The sequence below is a fragment of the Sphaerodactylus townsendi genome, linkage group LG09, assembly GCF_021028975.2.
Source record: "Sphaerodactylus townsendi isolate TG3544 linkage group LG09, MPM_Stown_v2.3, whole genome shotgun sequence".
Classification (NCBI taxonomy): domain Eukaryota; kingdom Metazoa; phylum Chordata; class Lepidosauria; order Squamata; family Sphaerodactylidae; genus Sphaerodactylus; species Sphaerodactylus townsendi.
In genome coordinates, this window is record NC_059433.1 from 71035670 (window position 1) to 71049825 (window position 14156).

The 14156-nt window shown below is 44.1% G+C and overlaps 1 protein-coding gene across 4 annotated transcripts in view; it reads right to left on the reverse strand.

The window, feature by feature from the left end:
* The window catches only part of PHF20L1 (PHD finger protein 20 like 1), a 76186-nt gene that overhangs the window by 60954 nt on the left and 1076 nt on the right, over window positions 1-14156 (reverse strand). For all 4 annotated transcript variants that reach the window (XM_048508050.1, XM_048508049.1, XM_048508048.1 and 1 more), the window contains exon 2: window positions 11325-11440. In XM_048508050.1, coding sequence (XP_048364007.1) covers window positions 11325-11407 — 83 coding nt within the window. In that variant the 5' untranslated portion in view covers window positions 11408-11440. The remainder of the gene's footprint in view (window positions 1-11324; window positions 11441-14156) is intronic.

A 14156-nucleotide genomic window follows, 5' to 3' on the forward strand; every position in this document is an offset into this window, starting at 1 on the left:
GGATTTATTTAAAATGTTATCTGTCTTTCTTCCTACAAAACTCAAGGCAGCTTGCAGTATTAAATAAAATACATAAAGCCGATAGTCCCTTAACCTCCCCTTTTCCAGACTAAATGTACCCAAGTGGCTCTTCGCAGGGCATGGAATCCAGACCATTTACCATTTCGGTTGCCCTCCTCTGGACCCGTTCCAGCTTATCAACATCCTTCTTGAATTGTGATGCCCAGAACTAGACACAATATTCCAGGTGAGGTCTGACCAATGCAGAATAGAGAGGTACTATTATGTCCCTCAATCTGGACACTATACGTGTCAGAACATGTGTAAATGTTTAGATGAGCAAAATCTAAATGACAGCTGGACCCTCCTTCTAACAGATGCCGTGTGCAGATTAGTGCCGAGTGCACAGCTTGTACCGTGTGCAAACCTGATAAGGTGAGGGCACCTGATTGGTACCACTTTTGTATATAGTTAGCACAGACATGTGTGCCTGAAATGTGATGTGTGCCTGAAAACACCTGTGGTCTGGCGAAGCACTTTGTTAGTAGATAGTAGATAGCAATGAACAGAACTGCACTGGTGACTGTGTGTCTATCAGTTCTCGTCTACATTGCGTTCTACAAGATGGTCTACTCCGAGTAAATCCGCTGCTTCAACAATACTCCTGTTGATGCAGCCTAGAATCACATTGGCTTTCTTAGCTGCCACATCACATTGTTGACTCAGATTTAGTTTCCAGTCTGTTAAGGCTCCCAGATCTCTTTCACAAGTACTGTTGTTAAGCTAAATGTCACCCATCTTACATCTGAAAGCAAGTTTCATATATTGCTTCACCTGGAACCGTGAATTTTAATCTCATGAAAATTTAAAAAAAACAATTTAAAAAGAGTACAAAACACACACACACACACACACATATTTGTATATGCAAAGCAGCTCCCTCAATATCTTGTAGAACAATTCAAAGTTTCCACATTTTTTGATCACAAGAAGATTTAAAAGTGCACAAAGATGCTTTACTATTTCTGGGGTCATTCGGCAACCATTATGCGTTTTTTGTTCCTTTATGTAGGTGCAAGAAGAAATCACAATCTCAACATTTTGAAACAAGGAGTCTTGACACAAAGTAGAAACACATTTCTCAAGAACTTGTTGATGCATCTACATTTGTTAACTTCCTCATCTGTCCCCTCATTAGGCTTCTGAGATTAACAAAATCTTCTATCAGGTCTACAGTGGATTATTTATTTATTTATTTATTTATTTATTTATTTATTTATTTATTTATTTATTTATTATATTTGTATACCTCCGGCTGGCCCAGGGCTGCCTAACAACATAAAAATTTAAAACATCATACATAAATATAAATTAGCATTAAAATACATAAAATTTTAAATCCAGTAGAGATGGCCTAGCCATTCTATTCCCCCCCTTTTATGAACCTAATGGAGGCCAGATGTTTACTTCTATTATTGCGGTTGATATCATCCCGCTGGTTAAACTTCTGGCGGAACAGGTCTGGTTTTTGCAGGCCCCTGCGAAACTTTATGGGAACCTGCAGGGCCTCTGATCTCACCTTTTGGAAGCCTGTTCCACTGCGGTAGGCTGGCCAGAGCTGCAGCCCTTGCCACAGTCTTTGTAGAGTGCTGCCAGCCGGATCGCTTCTGGGCCAGGGATCACCATATCCCGGCCCGGCGAACGGAGGGCCTAGGCTACGAGAAGCAGGGAGAGACGGGTCCCTTAGGATACGTGAAAGGCCAAGGCTTCTAATGGCTTTGAAGCAATAAAACCAGAACTTTAAAATACGACCCGTACTCATCGGGCAGCCAGTGCATATAGGACCGAGTAATCCGTCCCTTGCTGTTGCTCCGAAAGGAGTCTGGCTGCCGCGATTCTGGGTAAAATGAAGTTTCAGTTTCCATCAGCAAAGGTAAGCCCGCCAGAGAGCTTAGAAGTTGTTGTGCAGTCTAATCTAGAGAATCTGCAAGGTGACTACAGTGGCCAGACCAGAACGGGAGAGATATCGGGCCAGTTGCCGCTCTCGCCTGAGATGGTAAAGCTGCCTATTAAGGTCTGGGTGACCTGGACCACCAATGATAGAGATGGATCCAGAGTCACCCCCAGGCTCTTGGCGGACAAAGTTAATTTTAACGTCTCGCCAAGAAGGGTAGGCAGGCCAAAGGCCACCGGACACTCCCCCCGGCAAGGGAAAACAAACATCTGTCATGATCTGATGCATCAGTTAATAAAATATGATTACAAAACCTACAGTTTTCAGTTTGCGCTTAGAAAAGTGTCAGACAAACTGTCCAGACCTGGATGGTCAGGGCTATCTCATCAAATCTCAGAAGCTAAGCAGAAGAGAGGAGGAGTAGTTTGGATTTATACCCCACCTTTCTCTTCTGTAAGGAGGCGGCTTACAAGTTCCTTTCCCTTCCTCTCCCCACAACAGACACCTTGTAAGGTAGGTGGGACTGAGAGAGCTCTGAAGAACTGTGACTAGCCCAAGGTCACCCAGCAGGAATGTAGGAGTGCAGAAACACATCTGGTTCTCCAGATAAGCCTCTGCCACTCTGGTGGAGGAGTGGGGAATCAAACCCGGTTCTCCAGATTAGAATCCACCTGCTCTTAACCACTACACCACACTGGCTCTCAAGGAAGGCAATGACAAACTACCTTTGTTTGTCTTCTGCCTTGATATCCCTACAGGGTAGTCATAAATCGGCTGTGACTTGACAGCACTTTCCACCAAAGTCAAACTCAGGCAGAGTTCATAAATCCTGAATCATCATAGTTAATGGCCCGATCACTCTGTTGCAGCTACTGATCGCTCGGATTGGGATATTTTATTGACACTGTTAGAACATTTACTCTTATTTTAATAGTGATATGGCATCCAAACATACATATGGATAACGGCACTGATAAGCCTGCATTATTAGCAGATTTCTTGACATAGAAGAGTCAAAGTACCAGCATCACATGATAAATGTATGTCCCATGGTGTGTTCACAAAAATTACTACGAAAATGTCCAGTGGTCACGAATGACCTGAAAAAAGACCAAAAAGCTTTCAAATTATGTCCTTTACTCGTTACTTGGAGGAAACTGCAGTATATCTATTTGCTAGCCTGGTATTCAGGAAGACTGTATACATTGCAGATGTTGGACAAGAAAGGCATTTAAGAATTTCAGCGATGCCTTCTTAGGTTACAAACTTTCCATAACCTTCAAATCTTTTTACCCATTTACAACCCTCCTTCGTATTCAGAAATTCTCTCATTCTGACAGTCTCCCAGTGATATTTATCATTTCGCACGTTTAAACAGACGGCAAACGACTTGAAACGATCTTGCCCAGAAACTTACGTCAGCCACAAGCTCTTCCAGGACCGCTAGACAGACGTGGCTCGCTCAAGCAGCCCGGAGCACAATTCTCGCAGCGTGTTTCACACATCGCTTTGCGCCTGGCAAATTAGTCAGACCTCCTCATCTATGGTAGATGCTGCCACGCAGCATCAAACGAGTCAGCTGCTGGAGTGCTTTCTAACGCCCACAACTTGCTTCTGATCAGTAGCATAGGAGGTTAAGAGCTCGTGTATCTAATCTGGAGGAACCGGGTTTGATTCCCAGCCCTGCCGCCTGAGCTGTGGAGGCTTATCTGGGGAATTCAGATTAGCCTGTGCACTCCCACACACGCCAGCTGGGTGACCTTGGGCTAGTCACAGCTTCTCGGCGCTCTCTCAGCCCCACCTACCTCACAGGGTGTTTGTTGTGAGGGGGGAAGGGCAAGGAGATTGTAAGCCCCTTTGAGTCTCCTGCAGGAGAGAAAGGGGGATATAAATCCAAACTCCTCCTCCTCCCTGCCTCCCACCATGCCCCGAGCAATCGGAGAAGTTCTGCTCGCTCACAGGTGTATGTTTCAGCAGAAATGCTCAGACTTCCATCAAAATCTTCTACAGAGGTCACCCGAATCAAGGAAAGTGGCAGATTCAGAAGAGTGACAGTTGGAGTTTTTCTTTTCTAGCCACCACGGCAATACAGCGTAGTGCAGTGGTTATCAATCAATCAGCTTCGTTGCGGTCAAAGACCAGAAATTATTAAATATGGAGTATAAAACCACAATATACAATTTCCAAATAAAATTTAGGAGCACCGTTTAAACGGTGAAAATTTTTACAAATGCAGAATGTTAAAACCGTTAAGATAAAATCAGATCTCAAAACTGACAGCACAAGTGATGTATAAAACTGAGGTAGAAAATCGATACTCCAAATAGCCTCCCGCTAATTTGTGTTAACCGGTTTATGTCTACGTCTTTTAACAATATAGGCCAGTGATGGCGAACCCTTGGCACTCCAGATGTTATGGACTACAATTCCCAATTGGCCATGCTGGTGGGGGCTGATGGGAATTGTAGTCCATAACATCTGGAGTGCCAAAGGTTCGCCACCATGGATATAGGCGCTGAACTGCGCCACCTGTGATGTTAGGACTGTCATCTTCTAGAAGCCTTTTCATACAGCTTCCCTCTGTATGAACACCCTTCCTAGATTGTTCCAGGAAGAACCTGATGTACTTCTTGATCCTTACAAAGCTCTGGTATTCCACCGCAGCTGCTTCCCAGCTCACAATATTCCTTCCATTTAAGATTTAACAAAGCTGGGCTTCAATACTTCCTTTTTAAAAGAGTGTTCAGTTCAGAACTTCTCATTTTAATCAAATAATTTCAGCTGAACTGCTGCATGTTTCTGGGGTTTTTTTAGAAGTTAAATAACTCAAGCTGGGGGTCACAGAATCATAGAGTTGGAAGAGACCACAAGGACCATCAAGTCCAACCCCCTGCAATGGAGGAACTCATAATCAAAGCACTCCTGACAGACAGACATCCAGCCTCTCTTTAAAATCCTCCAAAGAAGGAGACTCCATCACACTCCGAGGTAGCGCATTCCACTGTCGAACAGCCCTCCCTGTCAGGAAGCTTTTCCTGATGTTTAGGTAGAATCTCTTTTCCTTCACCTGGTCCTAGACTCTGGAGCAGCAGAAAACAAGCTTGCTCCCTCACCAACATGACATCCCTTCAGATATCTAAACATGGCTCTCGTGTCCCCTCTTGACCTTCTCTTCGCCAAACTAAACATACCCAGCACCCCAAGTCTCTCTTCGTAGGGCTGGAATCCATTTGGGGACCATAACAATTCAAACTAGGGTGGGTTGGCCAGCACCCATCCCATCACTCTGCTGAAAACATTGACTTTCTGCTCACGTGCACATCACAGACACTCAGCTCTGCACATACCATAAGTTATCTCTGTCATGAACACGTGGTAAACATCAGTTCTGGGCACCGCAATTCAAGAAGCATATTGCCTTAGCAGACCAGGTGCTCAGGAGCAGGAGCAGCAGAAGGCCATTGCTTTCACATCCTGCATGTGAGCTCCCAAAGGCACCTGATGGGCCATTGCGAGTAGCAGAATGCTGGACTAGATGGACTCTGGTCTGATCCAGCAGGCTAGTTCTTATGTTCTTATGTTCTTATGTTCTTATGACAAGCTGAAACAGGTCCAGAGGAGGGCAACCAAAATGGTAAACGGTCTGGAATCCAGCCCTATCAGGAGAGACTTAGGGAGCTGGGGTTGTTTAGTTTGGTGAAGAGAAGGGCTGTGGCTCAGGCTCATTCCGCACACGCAGAATAATGCACTGCTTTCAGTGCTCTTTGAAGCTGTGCGGAATAGCAAAACCCACTTGCAAACAGTTGTGAAAGTGGTTTGAAAACGCATTATTTTGCGTGTGCGGAAGGTGCCTCTGTGGCACAGAAACAGCTTTGCGTGCAGAAGGTTCCAGAATCAGCCATTGGCTTCTCCACTTTAAAAAAAGAGGGGGGGGGGATTTTGTGGCAGATGATGGAAAAGTCCTCCGCAGAAGGCTGGCTGCCAGTCAGAGCAGACGGTATTGCCTGCTTGGCTCAGACAGGCCGATAGCTCGGCTCAGGAGAAGGCAGCTTCATAAGCAGGTGTGAGATTTTATTTTTATTTATTATTCAGATTTTGAGAAGTAATTGCAATCTGGGTGCTGACATACAAGGCAGGCCTGAAAATTACTATGTACTGTTTTCGAGATCCACATGACACAATTGCAGGAATAATATTTGTATTTTAATTATATGGCCAAACTGTTGGGATAAGTGCTCCTGGTAGTTGGAGATTATCCCTATTCGTAGTTAGCAGAGCGGCACGGGTGGCTAGAACACAGCAGAAGCCTTACCTCGTGTGCGTGCGTGCGCGTGATGGATCCCAATGTACGGCAAGCTTACACAAAAGAAAGTCGGAGTCAGTTATAGTTTCTAGTCTAATAAAAAGAGTATTTATTAGTGAACTCCATTCTGGATAGAAAGGTAGATAGAGTCACTATGCTATCTTAATCTAGCTGGATGGAGATGGACGCGTGGAGCATCCATCCTCTCTCTAGGCATGGTAGGAAGAAGAATGGAGAAGGGGTCAAGGAAGAAGCCGGAAGGAAGGAAGTCCCTGAGAGTATCAGTCTAACATCAAAGGGATAGAACCAGCATGATAGAGTAAAGGTGTCAAATCCCTAGGTCCCTAACTAGCCACTAGCTCTCCAGTACAAAAACCCCAGGAAACAGAATTAACAGTGTAAAGTCCTTCACTTCCAACACAAACAGTGGGGGGGGGGGAATAATCCAATGTTTCTTCTGCTTTTTTTTTTTAAGAGCAAGCCCAACACACCTTTCTCTCTGAGAGGTAGCGTGGTATAGTGGCTAAGCGCAGCTGGACTCTAATCTGGAGAACCACGTTTGATTGCTCGCTCCTCCACATGAGTGGTGGACTCTTATCTGATATTTCCCAGCATGAAGCCTGCCGGGCCAATCACAGTTCTCTTGGAGCTCTCCCGCCTATCTCACAAGGGTTCTGTTGTTGGGATTGGAAGGAAAAGGAGTTCATAAGCCGCTTTGAGTCTCCTGCAGGAGAGAAAGGGGGGGTGGATATAAATCCAAACTCTTCTTATAGAAGAGAAAGGTGGGGTATAAATCTAAACTCTTCTTCTTCATTCACTAAGCAGGGTGGAGGTGCCCCTTCCTGACCCTATTCCATTATTCACAACACAAAAGGTTTCACTTTTTCTTTTTGAACTGGATATACTTTCATATATAAGGTTCACATGTTTTGCAGGGGGGGGGGGGAACCCTGAACAACGCAGAAATTTAACAATGCCAATTTTATGCCCAAGAAACTCCCACTTACGCCACTGTAAAGGGCTACTGCAGGGGAGGAAATGATGTCGTAAGCCACTTTTAAGTCTTTACTGGGAGCAAAAAACAGGAGGATAAACAAATCCATGATCTGGCATCCCAGAGAATTATTTTTAGTTCTCAACTGCAAATTGATGGAGAAGCTTATTAAGAAAACTGGCGTGCACCTTCGCAGACGTTTGCTACTGGATTTTCCTGTTTCGCGCAGGAAGATCCAGTTGCAGACGACTGCCAAGGTGGGTTGAAAGTGCATTACCTGACAGATGTGAAAGTGGACAGCCGACAGTTCTATAACAGGATAAGTTTTGACACCTCAAATTCTAAATCTTCAAGTTGCTGGTGTGTTCAGCAAATATTCTGTGATCTGAGATGTGCATTAAACAAATCTCTAACGGGTCATTAAACATGGGGAAAATAAAGGTAAACATGGTTCGGGGGCACAAAAATGACACATTTTTTTAATTGAATATAACCCTGAACTTACCGGGGAAAACGTTATTTTACTCTCCTCCTCTGTTTTCTTACAACCACTACCTGTGAGGTAGATTAACTTGAAAGAATGTGACTGGCCCTAAATCATCCAGAGGTCATCTAATTGTTTAGTAGCTGCCCTCTGAAGGAGTCCCGGAAATCCACTTCAAAACCACGGTTTGCAGTTCAAGCTTCAAACTGAAAATGAAGCCAGCCCTTGATGGAGAAGGTAGCAAAATGAGGGAGTGGTTTACAGATCATCTGAACCAACCCAGTGAGCAAACTTACGCAGTTAATGCAGGACTGAACCACAAACTATTCCATGGGAGATTCCAGAAAACGGTATATGTAACCACCAACAGAGGTTTGTTCACCACTTTAACGTGCATGGGGAGCAGCAGTGGTGTAGTAGGAGCAGCAGTGGTGTAGTGGCTAAGAGCAGGTGCACTCTGCTCTGGAGGAACCGGGTTTGATTCCCTGCTCTGCTGCTTGAGCTGTGGAGGCTTATCTGGGGAATTCAGATTAGCCTGTGTACTCCCACACACGCCAGCTGGGTGACCTTGGGCTAGTCACAGCTTTTCGGAGCTCTCTCAGCCCCACCTACCTCACAGGGTGTTTGTTGTGAGGGAGGAAGGGCAAGGAGATTGTAAGCCCCTTTGAGTCTCCTATAGGAGAGAAAGGGGTGATATAAATCCAAACTCTTCTTCTTCTTCTTGTTTCTATTGTTCTTGGGTTAAAAAAAAGGAAGCGGGGGAGCAAATTAAAAAAACATTTAAATCATTCTGGTCCACCAAAGTTACCACAACGAAGTGGTAAAATGTAGCTGTGTCTTTCCCCTTAAATAAATTCAGCTGTAGAAGCAGACCTTTGTCACACCCAAAAATGTCCCATTGACTGCAATGGAGCCAGGTCAGTTCAAAGAGAGAATCTGGGGACATTTCTTGGGGTGCCTGTCAGGGGCGCATTTTTTAATCTAGTGGCACCAAAATTGCAAGGTACCTTTAGGAGACTCTCTTAATTATGCCACCCAGGTTTGGTGAAGTTTAGTTCAGGGGGTGCAATTTTATGGACCATCAAAGGGGTAGCCCCCCTCTCCTATTAGCTCCCATTGGAAACAAATTGAACCCCCTGAACCAAACTTCACCAAATTGGACCCCTTGAACCAAACTTCACCAAACCTGGGAGGTATCATGAGGAGAGTCTCCTGAAGATACCCTGCAATTTTAGTGCCACCAACTTTAAAATGCGCCCCCTACAGGCCAAAAAGGAAAAAAACACTAAAAATACCTAAAAACTCCAACGGACCTGTTTGAATTCCAGTGAGAAATGAAGCGAACAGTAATTTCTTACTATGTTTAAATAAATGAGAAACAAAAGTGCTGCAGATATCATCCAAAGAATTTATCTAGATAGACAAATTAAGAATATTTATTAGAAAACAAAAAAGAGCTCTGTAGGATCAGACCAGGGGCCCATCGAGTCAAGCGTCTTGTCTCAGACAGCGGGGAACCAGTTCTTCTGGAGATCCAGAAACATGACACAGAGGCTTTTCCACAATATTGGCACTGGGATTCAGAGGGTTACAGTATACTTTATAACTTGTACTATGCTCCAAAGTACTGCCTTAAGGCAGTGGTGGGATCCAAAAATTTTAGTAACAGGTTCCCATGGTGGTGGGATTCAAACAGTAGCACCAGTGGGGCTGGGCGGGGCACAACGGGGGCGTGGCCGGGCATTCTGGGGGCGGGGCATTAATAGTTTCTCTGTTACTGTAAAAAACTCTTACTGTAAAAAAAAGTTCCTAATTTCCAGCTGGTATCTTTCTGTCCATAATTCAAACTCATTATAGCAAGCCCTATCGTCTACTGCCAACAGAAACAACTACTTCTCCTCTCATTGACTGCCTGTCAAATACTCAATTTTGTTTCTAGAAATCAAAAGAAGGATACTTTCCTTAAACAAGGAGCTTTACCATATTTCTAAAACATGTGTTCAAAACAGCCCAACAGGGAGAATTATTCCGTTTTCTACCTTCGCTAACCAGCCATATAGGAAACAACAGGACTTTATGATTTTTGGACCTAATGGAATTTCTAACGGAAAAGCAGACCCAATTAGTAACCCCCTCTCGGCACACACAGATAATTAGTAACCCACTCTCTGGATCTGGTGAGAACCTGCTGGATCCCACCTCTGCCATAAGGTTAGAAACAACTTATAAGGTAATATAGGCATAGTGCCTTATCCATTACAGCTCCAATTCAGACCAATGAAGATGGAATTGACCAAATCCCAAATGAATAAATAAATAAATAAATAAATTCTTAATGCATCCAACCAGATAAAGTTGTCCATAATGAACTTGCTCCAGGGTTTTCAGAAGTACACACAGTGAATTGGGGACATAAATACCCAAATGCAACGTAGTTCATTTCTTCCCAGACGAAAGGCTAAACAACACAGTCACAACACTGAACGAGACTCTAAGTACACTTTATTTTCCCCAGAAATCAGTTCTGTCCCAGCCACATCAAACACACCCAAAAGAATTTCAACTACCGCGTCAGTTCCTGCAATTCCCACAATCAAACAAGAATAGGTACTAAAGCCAAAAACTCCAAACAGGAGGTACAAGAAGATGAGCGAAGGGTGGAAAAACACTGGAAGAAAAAATAAGCAGCTTCCAACTTAGAATCATTTACCACTATGTCGAACTCATATCATAATAATTAAAAGAACGGAAACAAAATCAATTAAAACCAACCCATTAAGCCAAACGCCAGCCAAAAATACAGTTTACACTTTTACCTCCAACTCTACTGAAATCAATAAATGTGATACAATACAGTATTGGGGGGGGGGACGACGCCCAGCAATCCTTCCTTGTAGAAACAGCTGGAAAACCGTTTCTCACAGCAAATGTTCTTTCCTTACATGGCGAGGGAAGGAGAAACAGGTTAGATCTCAAGAATGCAAATAAAATGAGGGCTGATATAGGGAGAGGACTTTCTGATATAGGCTGTGAAGGATTCTAAACATTCACCCGAGTACCTTGAATTCGGCTCAGAAGCAAACAGAAAGCCCACTGGAAACTGAATAAGTTCATGCTGTATTTATTTCCAAGTAGTTTTGCAGAACTCTGCAGTAGCTTAAGTTTCTATAATTTTCAAGGACAGTCCCTTGCATTCCAAACTGCCTTGGCCCAAATATGATATCTCCCCACCCCACACACACACATTATGCCAAGGTTCCCAGATATAACCCTATCAATCATCCTCGCTCACATCCAGAACTGCCTGTCTTCTATAGTATCCTGACACATGGAAATAATGATTCTTCTATTACCACGCACAGAACACGCACAGAAAAGAACGACACTAAAGTTGGCACTAAAGTTCCATCCAAAAATAACCAGATCAGTAATCTTCAAAATAGTCCGAGTGGCAATGGCTCTACCAGAAGACTGTCTCCGACTAGTTCAGAGACAGAAATATATTTTAAAGAAAATATGCTGGGCCCCTCAAGTAATGCGCATGAGGTCATTTTGGATCTCAACCAACTACAAGCACCAGCTTTCATACCATTTCTGGAGGTAATCCAATGCTTCCAAACGAGCACCGATCTCAAATGTGATCCCAGGGCGATTCGGGGGCTTCCTGCTCATTTTGACGAGTTCTATTCCCTACTTCCGTTAGCTCTGAAAATGGAAAAGAAAAGGTAGAGAAAACTTTCAACGGGACATTCCCTTTAACTTTCAAATCACACACAGGGCAGGGCTGCAACTGAACTTTAACTGGAAAACAGATGGCTGAAAGGTAGTTTGTCACTTTAACTGGAAAACAGGTGGCTGATAGTTTGTCACTTTAACTGGAAAATAGATGGTTGAAAGATAGTTTGTCGCTTTAGCTGGAAAATAGGTGATTAAGAGAGAGTTTGTCACTTTAACTGGAAAATAGAGATAGTTTGTCCAAGAGTGGCTGCATTTATTAACTGCCAATCACTGACAAACGTTACAAGGCAACCACGATGCGTTAACTTCACATTAGATACCTGATAGATGTCCAGACCATACGAGCTACCGCTTTAGTTCTCAGTGGAAGCTATTGTTCAGCAAAGAAAAGCACCCAAACACCTGCTTAGAAAACTCTAAATCACTTCAGCACTGAGAAGCTGCTTTCTAACTTATCCATTGTTCATATAACATATAAGCCAACTAGCCACAAGAAAAGGATGTCTGTGGCTAGAGCTGGCCCATGCTTCCCCAGTGATGGACGAAAACAAGCTGAAGTCCATCTATCTGAGCAAGAATCTTTCACGGAATGCACGGCTGGACAAATCCAAAAACTTCTGCCCAGAGTCCAGCTTTCTCACCTCCCACTGAAGATGAAAATACTTCCCCTCCCAGTGTTGCTTCTACGGCATAGGTGTCAAACTTGTGGCCCTGCAGATGTTATGGACTACAGTTCCCATCTTCCCCTGCCAGCATCATGCTGGCAGGGGATGATGGGAACTGTAGTCCATAACATCTGCAGAGCCGCAAGTTTGACACCTGTGTTCTACAGGATCCCCAAACACAGCATGAAAGAGAAGTCAAAGGTCCGCTGCGAGAGAGGAGTAATAACGGGCAAATCTCCGTCTCTCTCACACGCTTGTTTTCTAATCACAGGAATCCTTTCACGAAATCCACAGACCTATGTGGCTTCTTTCAACAACAGATCCAGATGTAGGGACGCTATTGGGAAAGATCCAGTATGAATTTGGATGCAGAGGAGCTCTTGGCCCTACATGAGGGCCTCAAATTGACCTCCCTGCCCCTAAGCCTATACAGTACTTCAACCTCAGAGTGAATCAAGGAAAAGATATTGGGTTCCATTATATGTACTGATAGCCAGTGCAGCATAGCAGCTACATCAGACTAAGATCTTAGAGACTCAAGTTCAGTTCCACAAAAGTTCACAAACCTCGATGAAGAAGAGTTTGAAGTTTGAGACACCATTAAGGTGTCTCAAATCAGCTTACAAACTCCTTCCCTTCCTCTCCCCACACCTTGTGAGGTAGAGACTTAGGGAGCTGGGCATGTTTTGTTTGGTGAAGAGAAGGTTAAGAAGTGACACGATAACCATGCTTAGATATTTGAAAGGATGCCATGTTGGTGAGGGAGCAAGCTTGTTTTCTGCTGTTCCAGAGACTAAGACCAGGAATAATAGGTTCAAGGTGAAGGAAAAGAGATTCCACCTAAACATCAGGAAAAACTGCCTCACCGTAAGGGCAGTTCGACAGTGGAATACGCTACCTCAAAATCTCCTCCTTTGGAGAAGACTCCTTCTTTGGTGGAGTCTCCTTCTTTGGAGGTTTTTAAACAGAGGCTCGATGGCCATCGAACAGGAGTGCTTTGACTGTGTGTTTCTCAATTGCAGGGGGTTGCACTTGATGGTCCTTGTGGTCTCTTCCAACTCTACCATTCTACAATTCTACGATGATTCTTGCAGGGGAAAAAAGAGATCGGTAGCCTTCATGTTTGTTGTCTTAATGTGATATTTGCTTAGCTGCCATTTCCCCCACACACGCATTGCAGGGGGTTGGACTGGATGGCCCTCGGGGTCTCTTCCAATTCTATGATTCTAGGTAGGTGGGGCTGAGAGCGTTCTGAGAGAACTGTGACTAGGCCAAGGTACCCAGCAGGTATGTAGGAATGGGGGAAACAAATCTAGTTCCCCAGATTAGAGTCCACTGCTCTTAACCACTACACCGTGCTGGTTTGTGACCTTGAGCCAGCCGCTGCGTCTTAGTCCAAACTACTTCACCGGGTTGTTAGGAGATAAAAATGGAGAGGGAGGAGAACTGTGTGGCCCCCCCTAAACTTACTGGAGAAAGGACATTATACTTATTTGACAGATAGCTTGAAAGTGCCACAGCCAACCCTGAAGACTATCATGAGGCTGGGATAAATCTAAATAAATAATAATAATAATAGTTGCCAAGAGCTGGTGGGACTGGGCCATCCAAATCAGGACAGATAAAAGATGCACCCTAAGTAAATAAATAAATCTTCATCCATAGGACAATAGCAATGAAGAGCTGCAAGAAGATTTGGATTTATATTTTCTCTACCTTGAAAGAGTCTCAAGGTGGCTCACAAACTCCTTTTTCCTTATTATCCCTACAACAGACACCTTATAAGGTAGGTGGGGCTGAGAGAGTTCTGAGAGAACTGTGATCGGCCCAAGGTCAGCCCTATGGCTTCTTGGAGAGGGGAAACAATTCCAGTTTATCAGATGAGTCCCCCATTCAGGTGAAGGAGTGGGGAATCAAAACCTGATTCTCAAGATTAGAGTCTACCACTGTTAACCACCCCGCCACGTTGATTCTCACTCTTACGGCATTGTGCAAGCTGCACAAAAATGAATTGTTTA